This window comes from Tiliqua scincoides, chromosome 7, assembly GCF_035046505.1.
Source record: "Tiliqua scincoides isolate rTilSci1 chromosome 7, rTilSci1.hap2, whole genome shotgun sequence".
NCBI lineage: Eukaryota > Metazoa > Chordata > Lepidosauria > Squamata > Scincidae > Tiliqua > Tiliqua scincoides.
The window spans coordinates 3,848,692-3,875,756 of record NC_089827.1 but is presented as its reverse complement, the minus strand read 5'-3'; the positions used below and the strand labels follow the sequence as shown (position 1 = coordinate 3,875,756).

The window sequence follows — 27,065 nt, the reverse complement described above, 5'->3', positions numbered from 1 at the left end:
CAAGACCACAATGCGAGTGGCGTGCATCGTATCCCCCACCCATCTAACTGTGCTTCAGCTGTGAAGGGCAAAAGCTACTGGAAAAATAATATTAGGGATTTTGAGATGTGCAGCTGGGTTACGACAGTGTGCTACAGTGTGGCTTGCGCTGGTGATTGTGACTGTTGAGACTCAGTCCACCACCACGCTCAGCTGGGACGGATTAGCCAGTCACCATTCATGCAGATGTTCGAGAGAGGAGCCTGTAGTCAGAACACACACAATGCCACACTGAGGGATTTGTGTTTCCATAGGAGCTTAGAGACTGGTGCCAGTCTTTCTGCCTGGGCAGCGTAATTGCTTATTTATGGAAGGCTCTGTGCGGCAGCAGAGCTGTAGCGGCCAGGCTTTGCCAGGTGCAGAAGCACAATTGCTGCAATATATAGGAATTTGTATGGAGCCTGACTGGCTGCATTGATGATGATGAGGCACGTGTTTTGTAAAGTCGTCACTGAATTGTTTCAAAAGACACAGGCCTCCCTCCTTTTAGTGCCTCTCTGTCTCTCTCTCCCCCCCCTTCCCATCTATTGCCAACTGACCACCATTTTTCCCCCCTTGTTTTTTAGCCAAAGCTTTTGGCCAAGGAGCTGTTAGACCTGGTGGCATCTCATTTCAACCTGAAAGAGAAGGAATACTTTGGAATTGCCTTCACGGATGAGACGTAAGTGTTGCATAATTACAGCATGAAACAGGGTGTTAGTCGTGGGGAAAAAACCTGGTAAGGGTCAGTAGCATTCCGGGGGGGGGAGGCAAAGTGCTGTGTTTTCAGGGAGCCTCAATGCATCTTGTAATTTTCCCCTTCCCCTCGCCATCAGAGCCATTCCTAGAGGCAAGAGCAATGGGGAGGAGATTCCTCCCCATTGCTCTCACTGCTTGGAATGACTCTGACTGCGGGCAAGGGGTAGCTTACAGGGCACACTGAGGCACCCTGCAAAACATTGTGCTTCCCCCCCCCCTCCGAGAACACTACTGGTAAGATTTTTTTCTGGAGACATTGAGGGGAAGGCAGGTAACCACATGGGACCAAAAACAAAAACAACAAAACTCCATTTCATGATGATTTTCAGTAAAAAAATTTATGAACTGCTGTAAAATTGGGGTCAGGTTTTTAGCCCTCATGATCATGGGAACATTTTGAAAGCTTCAATGCAGTGCTTACAGACACTGCTTTTGAGATTTTGAAAATGTTACTACAACTATGAGGGCCAGAAACCTGACCCCAATTTGTTGAGATCCTGTGTTTGTAGAGGTATTCCCTTATATCTGTGGAGGATACATTCCCAGCCTCTGTGGATACTGAAACTGTGGATAAAAGGGAACCCTCTACTTACTGTGGCACCAATAACTCCTATCTAGTCCTTTATAGCCTGTTACAGAATGCTAGAAGAGAAACGCGAGAAGTGGCCATCCGCAATGCTGGAGGAGGGAGAGTAAGAGAACATGAAAGGGAAGCAGGAAAATTCCTGCTTCCTGTTAGCTTTCTGGCTGTCTTCCTCCTCTAGCATTCTGGCTGACTGCTTCTTGCCTTCCGCTTCTAGTGTTCTATAACACGCTGTAAAGGAAGAGACAAGAGTGTTTGGCACCGCAGTAAAATAGGTAAGTAATGGGCATGCAGGAGGGTTGGAGAACAATGGGTAAGTGAATCCGCAGATAAAGGATCCTCAAATATGGGTGTATATATGTTATAGGATCCGCCTGTACATATGTTACAACAAGCACTTGAATAAATGAGAAAATGGTAGAGGTCTTAATCATATAGCCATCTGCTGACACTTAAATACAAATGGCTCAATCAAGTAAATAGAACCCTGCTTCCTATTCCTGTCTTTCTGTTAAAGGCAACACACCTTCTCCCCTCTCTCTTTATATTGTAAGCTCTTTGTGGGTACAGAGGGTGTTTTCATTAGCCATTTATCATGCAGTGACTAGAACAAAAGGAGAGCAATAGATGCGAGGTCCTATGCAATAAAAAAAATCAATTTTCAATTAGTATCTTCAGGAGCTTTAATTGATTTTTCTCCATGATAGAATATCTCACACTCCCAAGGTGCGGATCCACCAAACACTGTTCCTGCACAGCCGACAGGAATTTCCGGGGTGGATGCGTAGGCCCCATGTATTCTGCATTGAGCATCTTCAGTACTTCTTGGGCCAGAACTGGAACAGAGGGAAGTGCCTATGGAAGGACAGGATCTCGTAAACCTCCAAACTCCAACTTATAATCAATTAACCAGTGGACTTAATTAGTCAGCTCATCTAGCCAGCTGTCATGTCATTTAAGAAAGAATTTTCCTAACTTTCTAGCAAATGGGTTTCATTTCCACATCAGTTTGCCAACCAAGAAACCCTTCTGTGTCTTAAACAAACTCCTTCTCTTGTATGTAGAGGATTCTAGGAAGTATTCTATTAACAGCATATGCAGAATTCATTGGGGTGCTAACCAACCTGTTGGGCCTCATTGTTGTTCATTGCGGACAGACTTGTGGCATTTCCTTTGCTTTTTACTAGAACTTCCTGCTCCCTGAAGGCCACCAATAGGACCCTGGCACAAAATAATTGTGCATGTCACCTTTGCAGCTGAGTTGGAGAGGTATCACACACCGAGAACCCTTTTGCGCATGAAGCCTCATGCTTATCCAGTTAGGTGTGTGGTGGAAGAAACCAATTTGTATGCCCCTTCTACCAGCTGGATCATACCCAAGAAGTATGGTTACCACCACCTCCTTAGCTGCCGGGATCTGTGTAAAGCAGGGCTTTCAAAGTGTGCATTGCGAAACCTTAGGTCAGTAGTTCCCAAACGTTTTCAACTGGTGTCTCCCTTGACCTACTGGACCATTGGCTGTGGCTCCTCATTAGGACTGCAATCCTATATGTTGTATAGGGTGGTAGGTTTTTTGGGAGGATTCCACAGCTCCCCTGGCTGATTTCTACACATCCCCGGGAAGCCATGACTCACAGTTTGGGAACCATTTCCTTAGGATGTTATAGCACACTCACAGAGGCACCATGAAATGTCCCTGGTGGTCCCCTCCTACCTGTTCTCCCAGGCACTGCCAACTTAGATCTCATAAAATCTCACAAGATCCAATATGGCAGTACCCAAATCTCACAGATGGGTGCACTTAGATCTTGTGAAATCTCACCATTTGGGCACTGCCGTCTTGGATCTTGTAAGATCCAAGCCAGAAAGAAGAGGCTGTGTGGGCTTTGTGACCTAGGGAAGTTAGGAGCCACTGACATAAAGGTTTCTGACCATGTAGATCCTCCAGCGATGCACTGGGGCATAGCTTTTAGCTATGCTTTTAGTGCTTTTAGTATAGCACTAAAGAAATGTCCCCCCAAAACACTGCAATATGCCAAACCCATTGCTGGATGAACCACACCTCCCACTGTCTCTCTCTGTTGAAATACTGTACTATTTTTAACTGAAAAATTAATTAAAAAACAATTAACCTGCTTTTAAAAACCACCTAAACCCCCCACCGAGAGTCCTGAAAAATATCCACTGATGTTGATTTAGAGGGTGTTTTTAAACAAGGTGGGGGAGATCTGTGGGGGCAGCTCCCAACTCATATGAAAGTAATTCTTCACTTCAAGAGGAAAATCTCTGCAGGTGTGATTTATTTAGAAATGATTTGTACTGGGGGTTTTCCATTCATTAGCTGCACTGTCTCATGACAACCTGAATAGAAAATCAATAGGAGCAACCTTTGTGTTGGTGGCTTAATAGCTCCTTTGGATAATACAGGGTCATTACTTCATGCAGCGTGACCAGAATTATGGTCATGCTATAAGAGTGAAAAGAATTATGTTCATGTTTTGGAGACCATAGAAACGCCACACTAATAATCATGACCTTTAGGGTCAGGCTACATCCAAAAAAGTTAAGTAACTTGTTGCTGGAGAGGAGGAGAATTCTGCTTTTGTGTAAATCCAGTACTGTGGTGCATTAAGCAAGTTGCTAGTTCAGCCAGAGCAGTGTTCTGCAGAGGCTATGAGCCTTTGGGTCACTAAGCAGAGCCTGGGAGAAATGGAGGTTCAGCAGGAGTCACTCCTGGATCTCATGCAGGTACATGTAGCTGGATCAGGCCATGCAGAACTTAGGAAGGGAAAGCAAATGTCGATACAGCAAAAGTTCAAAAGCTGTTGTATTCAATCAGGGCATGAGGAGTGCCAGAGCTTTGTCTCTGAATGGAGTTCCAGAAATTAATTGCACGCTGAGTAAGGAAACACAGGTATTTCCTCTTCTTCTGCCTCATAACCGTTGATGCTGCTAGAGTTCTGATTTTGGTGGGTCCCATTGGTCGACCTGATTTTGGTGGGTCCCATTGCAGCTGAGCAGAGCCTCCAGTGAAAATAAAGGTGATGGAAAAATTGGTTAACTAATTGCCTCAAGCCCTGAGGCCATTCAAAAAACATATAGCTGCTAATTGTCCTGCAAAGAGCTCAGCTCCTGCAGTTTGCATGTATAAATACAGGGAGATAAATGTTTGAGCAACTTTTTGGGGGGTTATTATTTCTTGTAAATAAATAAATAATTTATTTCTAGATGTCTCATAAACCTAGGTGGGTCCTAGTAGGGTGTTATTTTAAAAAGTGGGTCCTGGTGCTTAAAAGTTTGGGAACCATTGGCTTACGAACTTTCTGTATGAAAAAGAAAGAGGATGCCCTGGTTGTTGTCTGAGAATACTTTTACAAACTAAAAAGGACGATTCTTTTCCCACTAGCAATCTCACTTCAAAACACATTATACAGTATGTCTGAAAAGAGTTCCCTGTGCAGAAACAGATGCCAAATGTCCTTGTGTCATATCACTATCAACTGTTTGCAGGAAAAAAAAAGTTTAGCTTCATAGGGAGAAATACTACAAAATGATACCACCATTGCAGACTGGAGCAGAGTACAGTAACGACTGCTGACTCCATGCACACAGGGGAGATTGAGACTGCAATCCTATACACACTTTTCCTGGGAATATATTGCATTGAACACATTGGGACATACTTCTGGGTAGTCATTCAGAGGCTTGTGCTGTGAGTGTAACAGCTGCTTTTTCAAAGCCCTTGAACAGCAAGTTGGCCAGGGCTCTTCATAAGGCCGTTCCAGACATACTAGGTGGCAAATAAAATGTCTAAGACGATGTTTGGCTGTGTTTGAGCCTGCCGTGAAATATTACCGCCTTATATAAACTCCCAGGTCTAACGACTTTTAATGGAAAACCTGACAGACTTTCATTTATTCGGCCACACCAAGGGTAGCAGCCGGGCGGCAATAAAAGACGGAGCCCCTTTCTCTTTGGCTCTCTGTATTGTCATTGCAGCTCTTCAGTTCTCAGCCTGGCAAGTTGAACTTTTATATGTTAAACATTTAAACCAAAAACATATGACCCAAGTGATATCACCCTCACTGCATACATGTGTGTATTCTCAAATGCCACAGAGTTCACTTAAGAGAGGTAGTTTTCTATGTCATTTGACTGCTTTATTATATTTACAACTTCAGTCTTTTTGCAAGTCCAACTAAGCCTCTTTCTCTTTTGTCTTATCAGGGGGCATCTAAACTGGCTGCAGCTGGACCGCAGAGTGCTGGAACATGACTTCCCCAAAAAATCAGGACTGGTTGTTTTGTACTTTTGTGTGAGGTGAGTACCTGGTTTGTCAGGCTGCTTTTCTTTTCATCCACAGAACACTGTAGCTTAATTGTGACCTTCAGTTCAGTTCTGTAAGTTCAAGTTGTGTATCATTCTAGACTTTCCTAGTTCGGTGTCACCGCCGCCATCAGAGAAGGATAACAAAACTCTTCAGGTTAAACCATCTCATGCTGGTAAATAAAGCCTCCCAATCTCCCCAACCTTCCCGCTGTTGTAAATGTCAGAGTTACTTATACAGTGGGCCCTCAGTATCTGTGGGGGATCTGTTCCCAGACCCTGCATACATACTCTCCATAGATTTCCATGGATGCAGAAAGCCCTCGAAGGACCTCCTAGATGCACCTTCTAGTCACGTCGGGAAGGTGTTCAGAGGCCCAAGTTGGTTGCGCACAGCTTTCCCCAGCCAGCCTCAAAACACTTCCTGGATGTGACCAGAGGACACATCTGGTCACATTTGAGAGGTTGTGTCAAAGAGAACAGCAGACTATGTAAGAGGTTGCTGCCATGTCTCCGTTCTTCTCTGGGGTATATCTGTGCCTCAGATTTACTGGTTTAATTGTTCCTTCTTCCCAGGGCAACCTGGGGACTACTGTTTGCTGAGAATTCTTGAGAGTTCTTTGAATTCAAACAGATGACTTTCAGCATTCTTACAACTTTCCAGGATTCATGGTTGAAGCCATGACAGCTGAATCAGTATTAAAATGACAACTTACCTGCATGTATCTGATATGGAAGAGCCGAGAATGCCAGATGCAAGGGAGGGCACCAGAATGAGGTCTCTTGTTATCTGGTGTGCTCCCTGGGGCATTTGGTGGGCCGCTGTGAGATACAGGAAGCTGGACTAGATGGGCCTATGGCCTGATCCAGTGGGGCTGTTCTTATGTTCTTATGTTCTTAACCATATGCAGGTGTCTTGTGTGCTCCCCCAGGCATGGGGGGGCCACTGTGAGATACAGGAAGCTGGACTAGATGGGCCTATGGCCTGATCCAGTGGGGCTGTTCTTATGTTCTTAACTACAATTCCCAGGAAGCCTTGCAGGTCTCTTGTTATCTGGTGTGCTCCCTGGGGCATTTGGTGGGCCGCTGTGAGATACAGGAAGCTGGACTAGATGGGCCTATGGCCTGATCCAGTGGGGCTGTTCTTATGTTCTTAACTACAATTCCCAGGAAGGCTTGCAGGTCTTCTTGTTATCTGGTGTGCTCCCTGGGGCATTTGATGGGCTGCTGTGAGATACAGGAAGCTGGACTAGATGGGCCTATGGCCTGATCCAGTGGGGCTGTTCTTATGTTCTTATGAGAGTTATATAACAGGGGAAATACTTGGGCAGATATAAACTGTGAATGGACAGAAATTAATTGGGAGTTGAGGGCTATAAAGAGCTGAATTATATATCTTAGGCTGCAATCCTATCCACACTTTCCTGAGAGTAAGGCCCATTGACTATAATGGGATTTACTTCTAGATAGGGACAGACTGCACTTGCTCCCAGTGTGGAAGGGATTGTCACTCCCGAATTGGCCTTTTCAGCCACACTAGACGCTGTTCCAGAACCACCTTTCAGAGCGCGATACCATAGTCTTTCGAGACTGAAGGTTGCCAACAACATCTAGATAGGTATAGGATTGGGCTCTTAATTTTTGTTGGTACACTGACCATCAAATATGTGTAACTTTCTCAACATAAGACGTACAGTTAAAAACAACATTTTCAATCCAAACCAAAGAAGAATCAGGCATCAGGGAACATTTCAAGGCAGGAAGGAAGGGCATGGAGATAAAGCAGCATTGTATGTAGAAATGTGTAAGGAGAGTGGCAGCATTAGAAGAAATAACGAATTCAGAAGAGAAGCCACACTTAAGCTGAGAGAACCAGGGGAAAACATGTAGAGACAATAAGAAAAAGGAAGTACAGGGTAGAATTCACGTTTGGGGAGATTTTAAATAAGAGTAAACTCTTGTTTGCGCATATCAATCAGCCTACGATAAAATTGGTTTTGTTATAAGTTGTGTTGCTTAAACTATCTACAACTTTAATTTATGATTTGCTGTAATTAGCTTATAGTTATATTTTTATCACTGCTGATTGTCTCCTGCCAGCACCCAAAGCACCTGCTCTGTATATCCTGCAATTTCTCCAAGGAGCTTAGGGTAGCGTACATAGCAGTGGTTCCCAACCCGTGGTCTGCAGACCACGGGTGGTCCAAAAGAACCTGAGAAGTAATCTGCAAGGTTTAACATACACACAAAGATCGGGCCATTCTTGCGCGCCAGTCACTTGGTTCTGATCAGTGTTTGGCCAGCAGTGACAATGGCTGGAGCCCCCAGTGTTCCCTTCAAAGGGAGCAGACTCTCCCAGCTCTTATCTTCCCTTTGTGTACCTAATGCCCTTTTACATGGCTCCCATCAGCAAAGCTCCCCTTTGAGAGACCAGAGAGGTGCAGTTCCCTGCTGCACATCTGAGCTGTAGTTTCCCTGGTAAGGGTTGGAGTTGGTGTGCTGTGATTGGCTGCCAAATGTACGAGTAGTCTGGCATAGGAAAGTAGGGAGGGCAGGTGTGGCAGGAGGTACAATTTTCTGCTGCTGTTTTTTTTCCTTTCCCCTTTGTTCCTTATGGAGTTTCTGCTACCTACTCCAGTTCTGTTGCTGGTATAGTGTTTTTCAGGGGTGTGCCCATTGTCTGATGGGGGAGTAGGATTTGGTGTACATTGGCTCCTCCTTCTTTTTCCCATGTGCCTTCCCTTGTCATGCCCAGATCTCCCTGTTTTGGTCTCTCCATCAGTGGAATTGCACTGGTGGCCAAGTGATGGTCTGGCTACGTTGGCACAATGTTTTTCTGGTGTTGTGCTGGCATCCATGGCGCATCTGTTGGCTGGCAGACTTCTTCACCGGAGGGGCTGTTGTTTCTCTGACATACGTAGGGATATGCTTGGGTATCTCAAGAATAGAATCGGGCCTTTAGACTCTTTAAAAAAAAAAGATTGCTCATGTTTTTTATAGTTTTTCCACGATTCCATGACAATAGCTCTGGCCCTTCTGGTTCCAAGAATTCATGGCTTCATCACCTGCTTAGGCTCTGTTTGCCGCACTGACAAATATGGCCTTGATTTAAAGCAAATGAGCAGTAGCTGGACTGTGTTATATAGAAGGAACTGAGATTGAACACTGGTGTTAGCCTTGGCCGAGTATATAGCCATTGCTCTCAAGGGTGAAACTCCTTCCCCCTTTTAGCAGGAGTGTTCAACTCTAGAATAAAAAAAAATCAGACCCCACACACACTGACAAGATGAAAGCAGACCAGACATGCTCTCCCCGAGTACCGTCTCCAGCATACCAAAGCTAAATTGCCCATCATTACTTCTGATTGCTGTTGTTTGGGAGCAGAATGAGAATGGGAGCCAGCAATGGGAGGGGATCCTACTTTCCTTGCCTCCTGAAGACTGACATGCTGGATGTTTAAATCGATTTAAATGGCTTTTCTCTCGAAAGAGGAAACGGAAGAGGCTTTTACTGTATTCGCTATTCCTTTCCAGCTGATTACTTAGCAGGTCAGCCACAGAATTGTTTTTACTCTCTTTTTTCCTCAAACCAATGAATGGTGCATGTTCTTCATCATCCAAAGTGCACATGTGAACGTTAGAACCCAGAATCAAGCAGGAAAAACGGATGCAAGCTCCCTTAGTGTTGGCAGGTGACCTGAGATAGATGGCACTTCAGCCGTGCTGCTGTCCATTGGGCCTGCCTATATAGTATATGCATTTAATAGGGAGAACCATGATGGTGGGATGTGACCAGTTGGGGTGTTCTCATATTCAGCCTCTGCAACCCAAGTCAGGCTGCCTTGGGCTACAGGCATCTTCGGAACACAGCCAAGAGAGGGACACCCGAAACACAGAGTGAACTGCAAGCCAGGGTCTGAGGCAGGCAATGGTGTAGCTAGAGGGAGTACAAAGCACTGAGTTTTGCAGGGAGCCTCACCGTGGCATGCAAGCGTCCCTTCCCCTTCAGAGCCAGGCAAATGCCTCCATTTTGCTCTCACCACTGGAATGGCTCTGCAGGGGAGGGGAAGGGGTCACTTGCACACTGTGGTGAAGTTCCCTGCAAAACTTAGTGCCTTGCACCCTTCTAGCTATGACACTGAAGGCAGGAAGCCTATCTGAAGAGGGAAGCTGGAACTGGGTTACATATGGTCAGCTGGGTAGGAAAATGGGTAAGGAACCCAATAGGACTGGGATCAGGCAAAGAGGCCAGGCAAAGCAAGAGATACCTTAAGCAAGCAGGCTGTGAGTGTTGACAAATTTCATCTCAGATTGCTGTGTATGCAATCTGCAAATGCTAGAAGGGGAAGATATTGTCAGGCATTTTCTCAGTTTTCTTAGTTTTTTTGCATATCACAGTAGAAAACTTGTTTAGAAATTAGTACAGATTACACAGGTTACAGACTACACGTATTTTCCTGTCTTAAAAGTTAAACCTATTCTTGGGTATATTTAGGATGCTAAATCCAAAAACGGCACTGGTCTTGCTCGATTGGCTCTAGTTTTGGGGATATGGTATAGCTATCTTATATGCTGTTCCAAACAGCTTCCTTGTGAGGAAGCCATGGCGTCGGTTTCGTCACAATGAAGCTGTTCAATCAGCATATAAGGTAGCTATGCTGTACCCCCAAACTACAGCCAACTGGGCAAAATCGATGCCACTTTTAGATTCAGCATCCCCAGAATATCCTAAATTCATTCAATCATCCTTGAATGATTGACTAATAAAAAAGGATTAATAAAAACTAATAAAAAGGATTTTTTTTAATAGACCTGTGTTGTTGTCAACAGTATATATGGACCACTTTTCAACCGAAAAAGTTCATGAACAGTTTACAGACAAAATTCAATAACTCAGTGGCTCCCTGTCCCAAAAGGTCTCACAATCTAAAAAGATGCAGAGGAAACACCAGCAAACAGCCACTAGAAAAGTCACTGTGCTGGGGTGAAAGGGCCAGTTCCTCTCCCCCTGCTGAATATAAGAGGAGCACCACTTGAAAAAGTGCCTCTTGCTCAGTTAGCAGGCAGGACTAGTCTTCACAGTCTTAAATGTTGTAATACATTCAGCTGAAGTTATTAAAAAGTTCACACCTAAAACAGCTAATGGGGAACTAGGTTGCCCATGTTAAACAGGCTCATGGTCTCAAAATTAAGAGATGCCTTCTCCAAAGATTTCACACTGATAAGCACATAAAGGCTTAGGGGTGCATCGCGTTTTTTACTATGCATTACTGATGCCCACTGGGCTAAGATTCCATGAAGAATGACTGTGGCAGAATGATTGGAAACCAGGAAAACTGAAGCCCTGATGCTCAGGGCCTTGCTCTCAAACAAGGTTAGCATATTTTTTTTTTCTGCTGTGTGATTTCTCATTAATTAGAATTGGTTCAGTAAAAAGAGATCACCCTATTGATACGGCAAAAGAAGGATACTGGGAGAACTGTTTTTCTCTCTTTTAGATACCTTAATTAGCAAGGGAGATACACCTGTCAAGCAAAATGAAAATGGCTCCTGAGGGTGGGACTAGAATCAGCAGATTGAAACTACAGGGTAGTAGATTTAGGTTTAGAATGAGGAAGAAATTCCTAGCTATAAGAGCTGTCCAGCACTAGAATAGCTTATACTGTTGCAGACTCTCCCTCATTTTGGAAGTCTTCAAGCATAGACTGAATGGCCATCTGACCGTGATTCTGTAGTTGCATGTACGAAGCCGGGAGTTGGACTAGATGACCTTCAAAGTCCCTTCCAACTCGAGTGTTCTATTATTCTGTGAAATATTCTGCCTCTTTCTCTTTTTGCAGTACCAGCTATAAATTGAGGGGCATTTGCTAAAGTGGTGGTTTTCTAAGTATTCAAGTCTTTCCTTCAAAGACTTTGAAGAGCTCCATCATAAAGATGGTGATTCCTTCAGAAACATGCGCAGGATTTGTATTGTCTATTTTGCCACATGTTCTGCAACCATTTCCCAGCAAGCACTGTGTGCTTTGCAGATGATTAAAGCACTGGGTTTTCTTTCTAGGTCTAGAATATTATGTGTGCACTCTCAGCTTGGGAAAACATACGCCTGCTTGATTTTTGCACTTGTTCCTTACCTGATAGCACAGTTTTCAAGAGCATCAGCCAGGCTTCACTGTAGGTTTAAGAAATGCAATGCTGCCTCCTTGTGTCCAATAGAAGCATCTTCTTTGTTCTGCCAACACCACAGATGAGCTGGCTAAGCACATCCATCTCATTCGGGCCAGTCCACTATACTGCCCTTGGAGCATCTTCTGAGTCTGCAGTCTGGCAACCCTAACAACTAAGGAGACATGGCTCAAACAGATAACATTGAAAGGACCAGCAGGTTCTAAAAGATTACTCAAGATTTATGTTATTTGACAGAGAAATCCTGTGTGTTCATATCCCTTGTATTCAGTATACTCATTCATTGTACTCCCAGGAAAGTATGTACAGGATTAGAACCTTATGGCTCAATCCTATCTGGGCCCTTGTGCTGCCAGAACTTGTGCTCCAGCAGCACGTGCCCTTTGCGATGGCACGAAAATCAAGACATCGCCATTTGCTTCCAGGCCACTGGCACAGAGGTGTGGCCTACATGCCAGTGGCTCCCATGCACTGCACTGGTTTTGGTAATTTGAAGGCAGCAAGTCTGGGGGTGTTCCAGGGTGGGGAGGGGGCTCGACAGTGCGGATCTTGGTGGTAAAGGATTTTGTCCTGCCCCCTTGTTGGACATAAGCCAGCGAAATAGCTGGCATGAGTCCAAGGAGACCAACAGACAGCCAGAGGGGCTATCCAGCAAAAAAAATTTTGCTTACCTCTGGTTGACCTTCTGATAGCCCCCCCCCCAGTATAGCTTGCAGTGTTGGCACACTGTAGCGTAGTGGAGGATAGGATCAGGCTGTTAATGTCTTATTTAACTATATTGTGTTTTCTGTTTAATTTTATTAACTATATTTGGCTTGTAGGCAGATTATACATTGGACAACAGATAAATACAAAGCAGAATGATGAAGATCTCACAATCTCTTTAACCTCTGACTCTGCAGTTATATCTGTTGGGATTTCAGCAGATACAAAATCAAATGCATCTTCGGCACAGATGCAGTGGAGTCTTGCTTACTCCATTACAGTTTTCCATAAATATTTGAGACTGATGTAGTCCAGTATTATTATTCCTGTACTGCAAAATGAGGGGATGCTGATGTCATGCCTTGGGCCCCCGTTAAGTTCATGTCAGAGGTGAGAGTTTGGCTGCAGACTTGCATCTGAACACCCGTTTCATAGCCACTGTGCTAAACTAGCTGTCTATCTGAGCCACCTATTTGGAATGTATTGCGAAGTTTTGCAATATTGCCAGAATTACGTAGCTTTCCACAGACTCAGCAACCCAGCAATAGGGGCTAGCAAGTTTTATTTTAAATCTGTATTCAGGATTCATTTCTCCCTTTCATTATTTTTTTTCCCCCCAAAAGCCATCTCAAAAGCAATTACTTCCCCGTCTAGGATGCGACCATTTCTTAAGAAGCAAAGCAGCACAATTGTCAAGGACAGAGAATGGGAAAAAGGAAACTATCCCAGCCTCAAATATTTATGGAGCTGTAAATCAACCTGTGAAATAAAACAAGCATGAACTCCTTTTCGTATTGGCCAGGATTTACACATACAGCAGTGCTGAATGATTGCATCTTAAGGGACACACAAATCTTTCCAAGAATCATAACACAATCACTAAAACAAAACAAAAACAAAGAAAGAATTCCTCTCTCAGCCTTCAAGGCTCCACTGAGCACATTTTTCCATAATAAAAAAAAATTGAATTGGGCCTTATTTATTTATTTGGTGACTGCTGTTTCCTTCCTGTGGTTATATGACTTCTCTGTTTCATTTCTAGGTTCTACATTGAAAGCATTTCTTATCTAAAGGATAATGCCACCATTGAATTGTTTTTCTTGAATGCAAAGTCATGTATTTACAAGGTAAGCCACCGGTATTTTTCCTTCTTCATGCTGCTTTCGGTTTTGTTGAGCATTCATTAAAAAGAAACACAGCCGATCTGTGCCTCGTTTTACAAAATTGGCTGTGTCATCTACCTAACTGTCTGTTGTCAGCATTCTGTCATGCTCTTTCCTTACCAAGTGACAAAGGAGCTATCAAGTACAGAGTAAACTTGGATTTTTAATAGCAATGTCATTAAGGGAATGAAACAGATTTTACCCCATCTTAATGGTTCACCCTTTTGCTTTCTCCCATATAGTGAATGGCTGCCATTCATTCCTGAAAGTGAGTGAATGTAATGGGGGTCAGTGTTGCAGTGAAGAGAATATCTGATGGCAGATGACCGGTGCTGATAGGTGCACATAGCTACATGAGATCTTTACTTGTACTTTTCCTATACATGTGAATTTGCTGGTATATCACGCTGCCCAATAACAACAAATTGTTCTGGTACTTTGAAAATTAGACCTATTCTTGGGTATACTTGGGGAGCTGATTTCAAAAATAGTATTGGTTTTGTCCATATCAGCTGAAGTTATACACTCATAAAATAATATGCTATTATATTTCCGCACATCTGCACGGCTATCCCACATCTCCAAAACTAGAGCTTACAGGGCAAAACTGATGCAGTTTTTGGAATTGGCACCCCAAATATATCCAAGAATAGGTCTAACTTTTAAGGAACCAAAATGTGTGGGACATTGTAATACATAACAGAGAGGGGCTTAACCTCAAGCTGGATGCTAAGTGAGAATTTTGCACTGTGTAAGGTAGCCTCCAAGTAGTTTGAGCTCATTGGAGACATCCATCAGAAGAGGGCACTCTTGCAGCAGTTCCCAGGTCATTTCTGGGCGGTGAAATTTGCTGAAACTCACCATGTGCACCAGAATAAAAACCATGACATGCATTCCTGATTATATAGTCTCCATCCAAAGCCGTTTTGGGCTTTTGACGGGTAAAAAAGGCACTACCCTGCTATTGCTGGTTTCTTAAAACGAACAGCCCCAAGTGCAGAACATTGTATAATACAGGGCACAATCCTAACCAATTTTCCAGCCCCAAGATAAGGGAACAAACATTCCCTTTCCTTGAGGAGGCCTCTGTGACTGCCCCCTAACTGAAGGATGCAGCACATGCTCCATTGGCACAGCTGGAAAGTTGGTTCGGATTTGGGCCATAGTGACATAGGAGCAGCTCCCTAGCTTGATGCTCAACTACTGAATTTTGTGTTAGAACCAGAATGCTAGAGATGCCCAGCTGCTTTCCAGATGCCTTCAGAGGGAAGGAAATCATCCCAAACAGAAGGATCTGATAATACCCTTGAAAAATGCCCAGGGCTTGTGTTCACATCATGCACCTGCAATTTCTCTTTGCTTATTTACAGTTATCTAGTAACTGAATGTGTGACACTCACTCTACTGGAAAGCAATCTATTAGAACTGATACCATTCTCCCATACAAATAGTCAGTTGGTGCTGTGGTTTTCAAGTGATGAACAAGGACAAGTCAACCAGCTCTCAGTTTAGATATATGGGCAGTTCACACATTCACAAATGCACTCTGGTTTATGCAGTGAAGTGCGGGCGTGCGCCCATCTCTCCCATATGCATGAAAGGTAATGCATGGAACAGGCCCCTTGTGAACTGTCTTCTTTTGAGAAAGGATTGAGCACGCTGAGTTTATGTACCCCTTTATACTGCCAGGCAAAACACGTGAGAAGGTGGATGTATGTGACCTGATTGGTTCGATATGGTAACTGAGAAGGTGCAACCATTCCCAGTGAATGTTTAGAGGGCGAGGAGGTTAGCAGCAGTAGTAGTAGTATTTTTCCACATCCAAACAGATAAGCATCTGGAACATAATACAGCAGATTTAATAGTAGTGGAGAACAGTTTGGATTATAGACGTGACAATACTTAGAAATGTGCAAATTGAAGAAAAAGAATATGAAAAACTTTCCAAGTATACAGATCTTCAGTCAGAGATAGAAGGACTCTGGCAAAAAAAAGATGACAAAAATTGTACTGATAGGAATGGGTGCTTTAGGTGCTATGCCGAAGAGCTTGGAAAAAACACCTGTACACCATATGAATGAACAAAATTACTCCGTATGAGCTACAAAATGCAGCTCTACTAAGTAGTTGGCAACCTTCAGTCTCGAAAGACTATGGTATGGTGGTTCTGGAACAGCGTCTAGTGTGGCTGAAAAGGCCGATTCGGGAGTGACAATCCCTTCCACACTGGGAGCAAGTGCAGTCTGTCCCTGGTCTGTCTCCCTAGCTGTGGGCCTTCCTTCTTTACCTCTTTGCCTCAGACTGCTGGCCAAGTGTCTCTTCAAACTGGGAAAGGCCATGCTGCACAGCCTGCCTCCAAGCGGGCCGCTCAGAGGCCAGGGTTTCCCACCTGATGAGGTCCACTCCTAAGGCCTTCAGATCCCTCTACTAGCTCTGCTAAATCCCTAAGCTGTACTTAGAATTGCACATGTTCCGCAGAAATGCCTCTGCATATCCTAGGTCCTTGGAAAGGACTTCATATTTAGAAAACACCAGCCACTACAAGGTGGGCTGCGATTAACCAGATAATCATCCTCATCATCCTCATCATCATCACTACTACTACTAAGAATATTTTTTCTACTTTTCAATAAAAAGTGGTTCACAAAGCAGTTCAGATCGCTAAATAAATAAATGTTTCCCTGTTCCCAAAGGGTTCACATTCTAAAAGAAATAGAAACACCAGGAATAGCCATGCTATGCTGGGGTGAAGAGAGACGGTTGCTCTCCCCCCTCCCCCACTAAATATGACAGTACACCACATTAAAAGGTGATTCTTGGCCCAGTTAGCAAGGGGAATGGCAAGGATGAAAGGCATTGTGGATGCTTTGGCATGTCATAGAGAGGCTACAAAATTAGGCTCAACATGTTTTGCCTCAGTCCAAATGTAGCTGATTGGCTACACTTGGGGATTGGTGCTCCTACCGCTTCAGTAAAATGCTTGTTGGTGTAAAAGTGTACACGACCATAATGTCGTGAGGGCCAGGATGGTGTAGTGGTTTGGGAGGTGGACTTAGACCTGGATGATCCAGGTTTAAATCTCCCCTCAGCCACAGAGCTTCCTGGGTGACCTTGGGCCAGTCACTTTCTCTTAGCCTCACCTACCTCACAGGGTTGTTGTGAGGACAAAAGGAGGGGAGCAGCTGTGTACACCTCCCTGAGCTCTTTGGAGGAAGGGCGGGATAAAAATGTGAAAAAATAAAATAAATAAATAATGTAAAAGTGTAAAAGGCCATAATGGGTTAGGCTTCCTCTTAAGCATATTGGGCCAAGTTGATGTAGCTTCCATCTGAGTCACAGAAGGTGGCTCTCTACTGCAAGATAGGTCTCACTGAGGTGGTAAACCTGGCCTGAACCATTTCAAATTGCAGATTGCGGCTCTTGTATTTGAACTCGGATAAGTTGTTGGTACTCCTTATGCAAAAAAAGCACAGGATAATAGAATTGTTTGTAGCAGTGGTTCCCAAACTGTGCACCAGAGCACCTTAGGGCACCACGGCGCACTCACAGGGGTGCCGCAGGATGTCCCAGGTGGTCCTTCCTACTGGCTCCTGAGTGCCTCCATCTTGCATCATGCAAAATCTCATGAGGTCCAACATGGCAGCACCCAAATTGTGCGAGGGTTGGGGGTGGCCATCGTGGATCACATGAGGTCTCACAAAATTTGGGTGCCGCAACCTTGGATCTTACATGCAGTCCAGGATGGCAGTGCCCGGCTGAGCCAGAAAGGGGCACTGTGACCCCAATAAGTTGGGAACCACTGGTTTATAGGAAAAGTCATTTCCAAGAAGTTGTGGGTTGATCAGAGAAATATTTATGTTTTTAAGGAATACTTGAATGAGGTCCAAAAATATTGTGGAGGTGGCAGGGGCAGTGCTAGGAAGCAGCCAAGCCAAGCAACGACCAAGGGTTCATCTGGTTGGGCTAATCCCCTTAAACCCCTCACCACCACATATTCAGCCACCACATATTCCCCCATTCAGCCACCGCGTTCATTCCCCCATATTCAGTGGGGAGTGTGGGAGGATCATCACCCACTGCTGCTATCATCCTCTGCAAGCAAGCTTGGTGGGAGACCCAATGCAAGGTTTCACTCCAGGGCCTCTCGCGAATACCCATGAAACAGGTCAGGATTTGACCTCAGAACTTGTGTATGTTGTACATTTATTCCCAGTAAGTGGCTGTCCACAGTTACAGCTTGCCCAGACTCATCAATCTGGGTCTTATCCCACATTTCTGGCACAGATCTGGCACCCTGCCTAATCTCTCCTCGTGAGCAGCACTTACCTTTCTGCTGGAACGCCACATCTTATTGCCCTCCATTGCTGTACAGGGATGCTCCGGGCAATTGCATCTGCCGAGACATCCTGCAGTTGCTCAGTGCATCCCTGTACAGCAATGGCAGGCAATAAGACATGGGACTCCAATAAGCGCCGATCGGGTCAGAGAGAGTTTTTCTGGGTCACAGCAGTCTCCAAACTAGAGCCCAGTTTTTATACAATATGTGTCTATGATCATTTTCATGTGATCAGTGTTTATACATGTTGATTGGGGTAATTAACTCATAGCAGTTCAGCTTGAGGACTATTGCAGAGAGAGAGAGAGAGAGCAATAGAGAGAGAGAGAGAGTGGCTTTGTGGTTAAGATTTAAGTTGGAGGTGGGGCACTGCTGAATTTGATTCCTTGCTTTGTCACTCATTGTCCTTCAACATGCCTTTGGGGGAGTGGGTTAATTTACTCAGTGCCATGTCTATACTGTGGGAAAGTTCTGATTTTCTTTCTCCCAAGGTATTTGTGAATGGGCTGTCTTGTATTACAGTCATTAGCTCTGCCTGCAATGCAAATTAATAACATGGCCTGTTCTCTTATCTGCCTGAATTGTTGGGGCTTCTAGCACCACAAATCACACTCCAGTTACTACTCAGAAGGAGAAGTAAATCTGGGAGGAGGTGGCAATGTATCTGTAGAGCTGATGTAGTGTAGCATACTATGCAGTAGTGATTCAGGTTGCAATTTTATCTACACTTACCTGGAAGTAAGCCCTTTTGACAATAATGGGACTTCTGATTAGACATGCATAGGATTGGGCTCTAAGAGAGTCCCTAGTTCATGTCTGATGCCTGCCACAAACTCACTAGCTGGCCTTACATAAAGGCTGGTGGCAGTTCCCAAAAAGTTGAAAGAAGTTTGAAAGAAGAATCGCTGCTCATAGTGATGCATTTACCCCCTTTATGAGAAACCAGTTTGGCAAATTTTTTGTTTCCCCTCCAAAAACCTTAAAAATTAAATTTGGCCAAAGGAGACAGTGCAGTGAAAAAAACATGTACAACATGAAAATGAAAGCTTTTCTCAGACATCTTTCAGCTCACTTGGAAAGGATTGTCTGTCTCTTTCCTGATAATAATTGTTAAGCAAGTTCTCAAAAGCCAGCCATTACAATTTCTTTAATGGTCTTGTAGAGAAAATTGCAAGTGAGTGTTAACTTGTTGCTCGCAGATTAAATCCCTGTAGAAAAGGGCTGAAATTAAAGCCCCTGTTGGGAAGAATCTGTTCTCCTCCCACTGGATACACTCATGCACATAAAACCCGCACTTGTAGCAGAAGTGGCTGCTTCCTTTCTCTCAAGGGCTGAGTGGCACAAACTTTACATGAGTCTATCAATAGGAGAAACTGACTTGGGCACAGAGCCAAAAGGCCTAATTAACATTGCGGTGATTGTCCTCGTGGTTGTTCATGCAGAGCTTTGCTGAATGAAAGGAGTAGGTTGGGGAAGAACAAGGAACTCTTGGGCTGATTCAGCAGTCATGCCATGCTTCTCAACAAGAGACATGTGCTAACTCAGCTCAGTGGTAGTCATGTGAGAAAGCATTGTTAACGTTTCGTGTTGGTTGCTTGAGAAAAGCACCTTTGGGAGCCTTTCCAGGAAAAGCTTATGCTGTGGTATTTCTGTTTCTGAAAGATGAAGATTAATGTGTGATGGTTTGTTGTGGAGCCACCGGTGCTTTCGTTGTGAGTTGTATGCTTTTATTTTCATTGCAAGCTACCTCTGTGAATGGCAGAGATTGTGGCATGCAGACAACTTGAAACAAGGAAGTCCCTACCTTCTCCTAAGCTATTTTAGTCCAAATGTTCTTGACACACCAATGAAAACTTTGCACAATGAAAACTTTAAGTCACTCTTGACAGAATTAGCTGGCTCAGTGATTCTCCCTTCCTCCCTTGCTGTTCTTTATGCCTAAAGCTCACCCCCAGAACTTCCTCTTGGTCAGTTGGTTTGCCAACTTCCCCAAACTTCCTTGGTTTGCCAGATCATGATGGTTGAGGCACACCATTTGCTCGGTTCAGATTGGGAACACACTTCACATACACCCCAAAGGGATCTGTGAGATTAAGAACTGCCCATTGTCGTAGGAATCCCCTTTCCCAACTGTGTTTTTAGAATAATCTGGGCGCCCCCTTGCTGAGGGGTGGTAAGGCATTAATCCAGCCTTATCCGATGCAGAGAGTCAGCAAAAATGCCTACCCCTGCTAGAGACTGATTGCATAGCAAGGCAAGGACAGAGCAGCAAATCATGCTGAAGCACAACAGTCTCCTCTGTGAATGGGTGCTTTTGACTCTCAGAAGACTTTTAAATTAAAGTGTTTGTCATAGTGCACAAGCAGTTCTGTCATGGCACCATTTGGGAGTTACTGTCCCAGGTGGTGCTGATTCTCTCTTCCTTCAGCCACTTGGTCTTCGGAACCCTTATGGAACCCTATGGAAGCCTGGTCTATAGAACCTTAACCCAGTGGTTCCCAAACTTATCCAGGTCATGACGCCTACACAGCGTCTTCTGCCCGGCTCAGCCAGGTGACGCCATCTTGAATCTCATTAAATCTTGCAAGATCCAAGATAGTGTTGCCCAAATCTCTTGAAATTTCATGAGATCCAAGATGGTGGAGCCTGTGAGGACAGGTACGCAGGGCCACTGAGGACATCCTTGATAACCCTGTGAGTGAGCCGTGACACACCAAGGCAGCCATTTTCAACCACTGTGCCGTGGCACAATGGTGTGCCACGAATTGTCTGCAGGTGTGCCGCGAGCATTTTGGGGAGGGTCATTTGTTAATAGGGCCAATGGGGATGTGAGCTCCCCACCAACAGTATGGTGTGCCTTGCCAATTGTCAAAAAACCGATGGTGTGCCTTGACAATTTTTGTACTTTGTCAGTTGTGCCATGAGATGAAAAAGGTTGAAAATCACTGCACTAAGGCGTTGTGATGCACACTTTGGGAACCCCTGGCTTGACCCCTCAGTTCTAATCTCCAGTGAAATGAGGCCTAACTACCTGCCATCCCTGTCCCTTCTCTTCTCTCTCTCTCTAATTTCCCTCCCTTTCTTCACTGGGCTCTATCTTCCCTCCCTTCCTTCGTTGTTTCCCTCACCATGGGATGTTAGCAGCTTGGGAAAGGGACCTGACTTTTTCTGTCTTACATTACACTTTGAAGTGCCATGTTTAGAGTGGGCACTGGGCAGCATGAGGTTTGATGGGTCACAAATTGGGCAGACCTGAGGTGGAATGGTCTCCACCAGTTGTAACTTGGAGGTTCCATCCAAGGGAGGTTCCACCAAGGGCGTACCAAGGGCCAGGGGGAGGGCACTCTGCCCCAGGTGGATGTCATAAGAGGTGCAGGTGTGTGTCTGTTCAAATTCCAGATAGACCAGGCCTCCCCTTTGGGGGGAGAATCTCAAAGTGAAGCCCAGGTCTATCTAGCATTCAAAGCAGTGGGTAGATCTGACCTTCACCAGGGGAGTATCTCAAAGTAGAGGTCAAGTCGGTCTGCCTCTTTGAATGCTGGGTAGACCTGGCCTCTGCCTTGTGATCCCCCAAGAGAGGCCAGGTGTACCCATGGCTTTGATCAGTCAAGGGTGGGGTGGTGGGATCAGCCCGCCCTGGGCACCAGTGTTGCATGGTACACCTCTGGTTCCACCTGTCTGTTTGCCATCTGGAAAGAGACCGCAGCGATGACCTTTCCCACCCTCTGCCCCTTTCCTGGCTCCATTGCCTTCTTTGCTGCAGTAAGAGGAGGGTCAGGTGGGACCAGGAGACGCCACAGCTCTATTGTGTTTTGTTCTTTGGCCTGTTCTGACTTGAACTTTATTTATACTTGCTCCTCAGCAAAACCACAAAAATTAAAACATTTCAGCCAACGTTTAAAAAAAAAAAAAAAAAGCAAGAAACCTGCACATGGAAGGAGGTCAGAAGAAGAAAGCATCTTTGTTCAGACTCTCTCCTGGGTCTAGCTGCAATAGATGTTTAAAGAAGAGGTGAGGCAGGACATTATTTGGCCACGCTGACTCTAGTGCAGTGGGAAAAGACACCAGGTGCACCTGGGCAAAACCTGTTGCATCACATTTGCCAGCGGCAGAGACAACCCAGTTATTACGGCTTGCGAAATGAGGTGTGCCATTCACTTGAATGGCAGGCGTTGTTGCGTTTATCTAAATTTAGATCTTTGGTATTGTGTGCCATTTTTGTTTCCAGGTGAATAAAAACCACTCAAAGGAAGGGTTTAAATATAAACAGCCAGCAGAGGAACCGTTTGGAGGTTGGACCGATTCTCCCATTAAATGATTTGGAACATGCTGCACAGCTACACAGCACGGGGTTCCCAATTTTTGTGTTATGCAAACCCCTCCCCCATATTACAGCTATCAATGTCAGTAGGATTAGGTGAGCTTGCCAGAAATAAGTAAAACACACTTCTTTCCCTACCTTGTGCAAACTAAAAGGGCAAGAGAATGAAGCAAAACCTCATCCAACATGAGTAGCTGTCTGTCTTATACTTACAGAGTGTCAGGAGTGTATATCCATTTTGGTTATAACCTGAGCTCTGAAGCAAAACTCGATCAAATTTTCAGTAGTTTAGCTTGTGTCTCATCAGTTTCATGGAGGGTAGTAGAATTAGTATTATTAACAGTATTTATATGCTGCTTTTCAACAAAAAGTTCACAAAGCAGTTTACAGAGAAAGATCAAATAACTAATGGCTCCCTGTCCCAAAAGGGCTCACAATCTAAAAAGATGCAAAAGAGCACCAGCAGACAGCCACAGAAAAGGCAACTGCTGGGTGAGGAGGGCCAGTTTACTCTCCCTCTGCTAAAAAGAGGAGCACCCACTTGAAAAAGTGCCTCTTACCCAGTTAGCCAGAAGACTGGTTTAAGCAATTTCAAGTCATGTTATGTACAATTCCTTGGCGGGGGGGGGGGGGGATCAGCCCATAGTTTCAGCTGTGAAGCACCTTTCTGTGAGCTGTGATAAGAATGGGATCAAAACCCATGAAGGGAAGAGCCCATCTTGATTCTAACTCTGTGCCCAGGATGGTCATTATTTTTGTATACATTCTTGCAGCATCTACTTTGAGTAATTTAGGTTTTCATCCCGACTAACTGTCGTTTGTCTCCATGTGATGTTGAGGTTGGTCCATGATTATTCCTTGCTGTAATAACTTAGGAAAAGAAATCCATTAGGTAAAACTTTTCAAATCACAGCCTCTCTATGCCATGCAATGTATCCTTGGCCTTCAGCTAGTAAAAGTATAGGAGTTTCATCAGGAGGGGAAACCAAAAGAAAGACTCAAATCCTAACCAGCTTTCCAGCACTGACACAGCTGTGCCAACGGGACATGTGCTGCATCCTGCAGTTGGATGGCAGTCGCAGAGTCCTCCTCAAAATAAAGGAATGTTTGTTCCCTTACCTCAGTGCTGCAGTGCCCTTACCTCGGTGCTGGAAAGTTAGTTAGGATTGCGCCCTTAGTGTAACTAAATATGGTCCATATGACTCCAAGGGATCACTGGAAATCTTCATGGGGAGCAAGAGAAAATCAACTTCCCTAACAAGCTGTAAAGCAAATTTCTTCTCTGCCAGAGAAGGATGTAAATGCACAGACCAAAATGAAATTCAAAATGCTGCACTGCTGGACCATGGAGTCACCTCTGCTTGGCTCCCACAGTCCAGAATGGCTCAGAGGGGGAGGGGCTACTTGCACACTGCAGTGCTTTGCACCCCCTCTAGCTAGCTTGCACCCCCTCTGTCCTAGCTATGCCACTGACAGAGAGCCGTTTTTGAATTATTATTTTTTAATTTTCTTTTTGAATTTTTGAATAAATCTTTATGAATTATTTTTTCTTATCCCCCCCTTTTCTCATAAGGAGCTCATTGAGGTTGACAGCGAAGTGGTGTTTGAACTGGCTGCATACATCTTGCAGGTAAGCTATTGTTATAGATTTGTTGTTGTTTACATTTAAAGACTTGTCACTACGGATTTTTAAAATGCAAGCCTGGGAAAAGGAACTTTTCTTTCTGTCCATGCATCAGAACTGCTTCTAACACCATGGCTTGCCTGCGGACATGCTTACCAAGCGGCTGTGCTGCTTTCAGGATCTGTGAACTTGCAGCACGTGGTCTGCAGTTCACAAGTTCAAGTTGGAGTGAGTCACTTGCACTACCAATTCAGACATGACGTTTGAGCATGTGTACAGGATGTGGGAGAGATATTTGCAGGAGACCCCCCCTGAGAATGAAAAGGACCTTATGTGAAGTCATTAACTGTCCAGCCCTGTGCAAGAAGTGATTTACTCAGTAAGTAAGTCACTCAGAAGTAAGTCCCATAGAGTTCATTGGGACCTACTCCCGGGAAAGTGTGTATTGGATTGCAGTTTCAGTTTAATTATATATTTATTTGCTTGCTTTATAGATCCCACTCTGTCCCATGGCCTTAAGCAGTTTACAGCGCTTTTACTCTAAACAACCTAGTCTTGTTCTCAAGGGGATCACAATCTATGAATGAATGTTTGGAGGATTTAAAAAAGGCCAAATGAAACTGAAATGATATTGTAAACATAAAGCTATTGAAAAAAGCAAGAAAAGAGCTTGGTTCCTAGCGTGGTGTGACACTATTTCTAGAGCAGCGGTTTTCAATTTTTTTAGCCTCTTGACCCACCTTCAGCATGGAACTCAACAACCTGGAAGTTTTGGTGGCTTGATGATGTCACTTGATGATGATGTCAAACTTAAATGCTACAAACTTAAATTGAAGATGAATTTCCAAGAAGGTTCGATGCTATTTCAGTTAGGGCCTGGCGTAGACATAACTCTAACTAGGGCTACCATTGTTGTTGCCTGAGCTCTGATTAAGAACCCCAATGTACAATTAAACCATGGTTCATCTTGTTATGTCATGTCCTGGCCCTCCTCAGCTTTAGGCAGAGAGCAGTAAGACCTGGTTCTCATCTTGCAAGCAGAAGATGTGGAACAGCAGAGAAACTGCTTTAACTATGGTTTGCTCAGTCAGATCTGGCCAAGGACAGCCCATGCCTCAGAAGTTAAAGCCAACCCCCGTCCCATGACACTGCATTGCCAGACTACCCTTGCAACTTCTCCCTGCCCTACCCCTTCTTGCTTCTCATGGGTGGTTGGCTGGTAGAGCCAGTGAATGGTTACAGCAGGCCAAGATAGAGATCCTAGCCAAGAACGCTTTCTGCAGCCACTTCATTCCATAACTCAAATTGTCATAATTGTTCTATTTTTAGTTCCTCCAACTGAAATAAAAATGTGTCTCAAGAGTCAAATAGTCCTAATTATCCTATTCTTTTCACTCAATTTAATCAATCCAGTTTGTTCCAAGTGAGTATGGATTGTTACCAGCTCAGAATTTGCAGGAATTTTGTATGCTTTTCAGATATCAGGCAAGATAAAGAACTATCTAAATCTACAGTGTTTGTTAAGAACGCGGTTATAAAATCAAGACCAGTGAGATATTTGGTTCCGTTGGCTTTCATTGACTTATATGTTGTTATACCAAGCTGGGAGCCAGTCCCATCATATAATTAACAGGAAAGGAGATCGCCTGCCCCGTGGGTACTATAAAGTAGTTGTTTTTTTCCATTCACTGTAGCCCCAGTTAATTGATTGCCAATTAAATGGAAGTAACAAACATAATTGTAAATTCTACTCTAGACATTCACAAACATTTCCTCTGAGCCTTAAAATCAATTAATTTGAATTGCAGCAGGAGTAGTTAAGTCTACTAAAACACTCCATAGCATAGCCCTATGTGGGAAATGAGAAATGGGGACGACGACATGAAATGAATCTAATGTAATGTGACTCAATCATACCAAACAAAGTTTGACTTGTTTCCTGGACAGGAATGAGCAGGAAAGTACAGGCAGATTAGGCAAGGAGCTACTGCTGGTGAGCAAGAAACAAATATTATTACAGGTTGAGCCTACATCTGCAGATTTTCCATCTGCAAATCTGGCTTAAAGTGGGTACTCTGGATCTGTATTGGAGCCAGACTTGAGCTGGACCACGTTGAACCTGGCCCTCCTAATTCCTTTTAGAGGCATAAGAACATCACTTCTGGTTTTTGTCCGAAAACTGGAAGTTGCTTTCTTTGCCTCGAGGAGGCATTCTGAAGCCCGCAGAGGCCATGGGCAGACGCACACAGCCTCTGCGTGCCCTCCTGACACTTTTGGAGGGTTTAAAGGGGTTGAAGCTGCATATTTCATCATCCATGGTTTTCAATATCCGCAGGGGATCCGGGAATGAGTGAAGGGCACTAGGGGTATCTAATTGAGTAAAAGAGGCCTGCACAAATTGTGACCCACAAAGTGGAACACAGCCCACAAACTGAACAGGCCTGCTGTAAACCCTCCAATAATACTGTTTTCCAAGTGAAAAGTGGGTCTTCTTCAGGCAGGTCACTATGGAAGCTATGCTCTCCTTTGTGACACTTCCCAAACTAGGCTGTTTTTTGGCATGCCAGCACCAGTGGGCAGGAGGAATAGGGCTGGTCTATGTATCATCGTGTTAGACAACAGTTCTAGAACTGTATCTTTTTCAGTGTTACACGAAATGTAAATTAAATGATTTCTTTTTCTCCTCTGCCCCCTTTTTGTCATTTTATAGGAAGCAAAAGGAGATTTTTCAAGGTGAGTTTTGCATGGGCATATTCTTCAAGTAAATTATATCAAAAGAAATGTGATTGCCATTCAGGGAGAAGATACCTCTTGTAATTATATAGTACCGCAACTAGTACTGTTAGACCTTAACACCATTGTATTTCCATTCATCATTCTTCCCCAAAATGCCATTGATGACTAGACCGCATAACGGGAAATAATGTTGTTTGCTTGTACATTATTCACAGATGTTTGATGTGCTTGTGGAGTTCAGGACATTTTTCTCCAAAACAGCAGAAGGAAATTTCCAAGGAAATGACTAGTCCTATAGTAATTCATCCTGCT

At 44.3% G+C, this 27,065-nt stretch overlaps 1 protein-coding gene across 1 annotated transcript in view; it reads left to right on the top strand.

Moving 5' to 3' along the window:
- FRMD4A (FERM domain containing 4A) overlaps window positions 1-27,065 on the top strand; it is a 370,337-nt gene that overhangs the window by 278,038 nt on the left and 65,234 nt on the right. Inside the window, exons 3-7 of the mRNA XM_066633493.1 lie at window positions 606-700; window positions 5,588-5,680; window positions 13,616-13,700; window positions 23,967-24,023; window positions 26,728-26,750. Of these exons, the coding sequence (XP_066489590.1) occupies window positions 606-700; window positions 5,588-5,680; window positions 13,616-13,700; window positions 23,967-24,023; window positions 26,728-26,750 (353 nt within the window). The remainder of the gene's footprint in view (window positions 1-605; window positions 701-5,587; window positions 5,681-13,615; window positions 13,701-23,966; window positions 24,024-26,727; window positions 26,751-27,065) is intronic.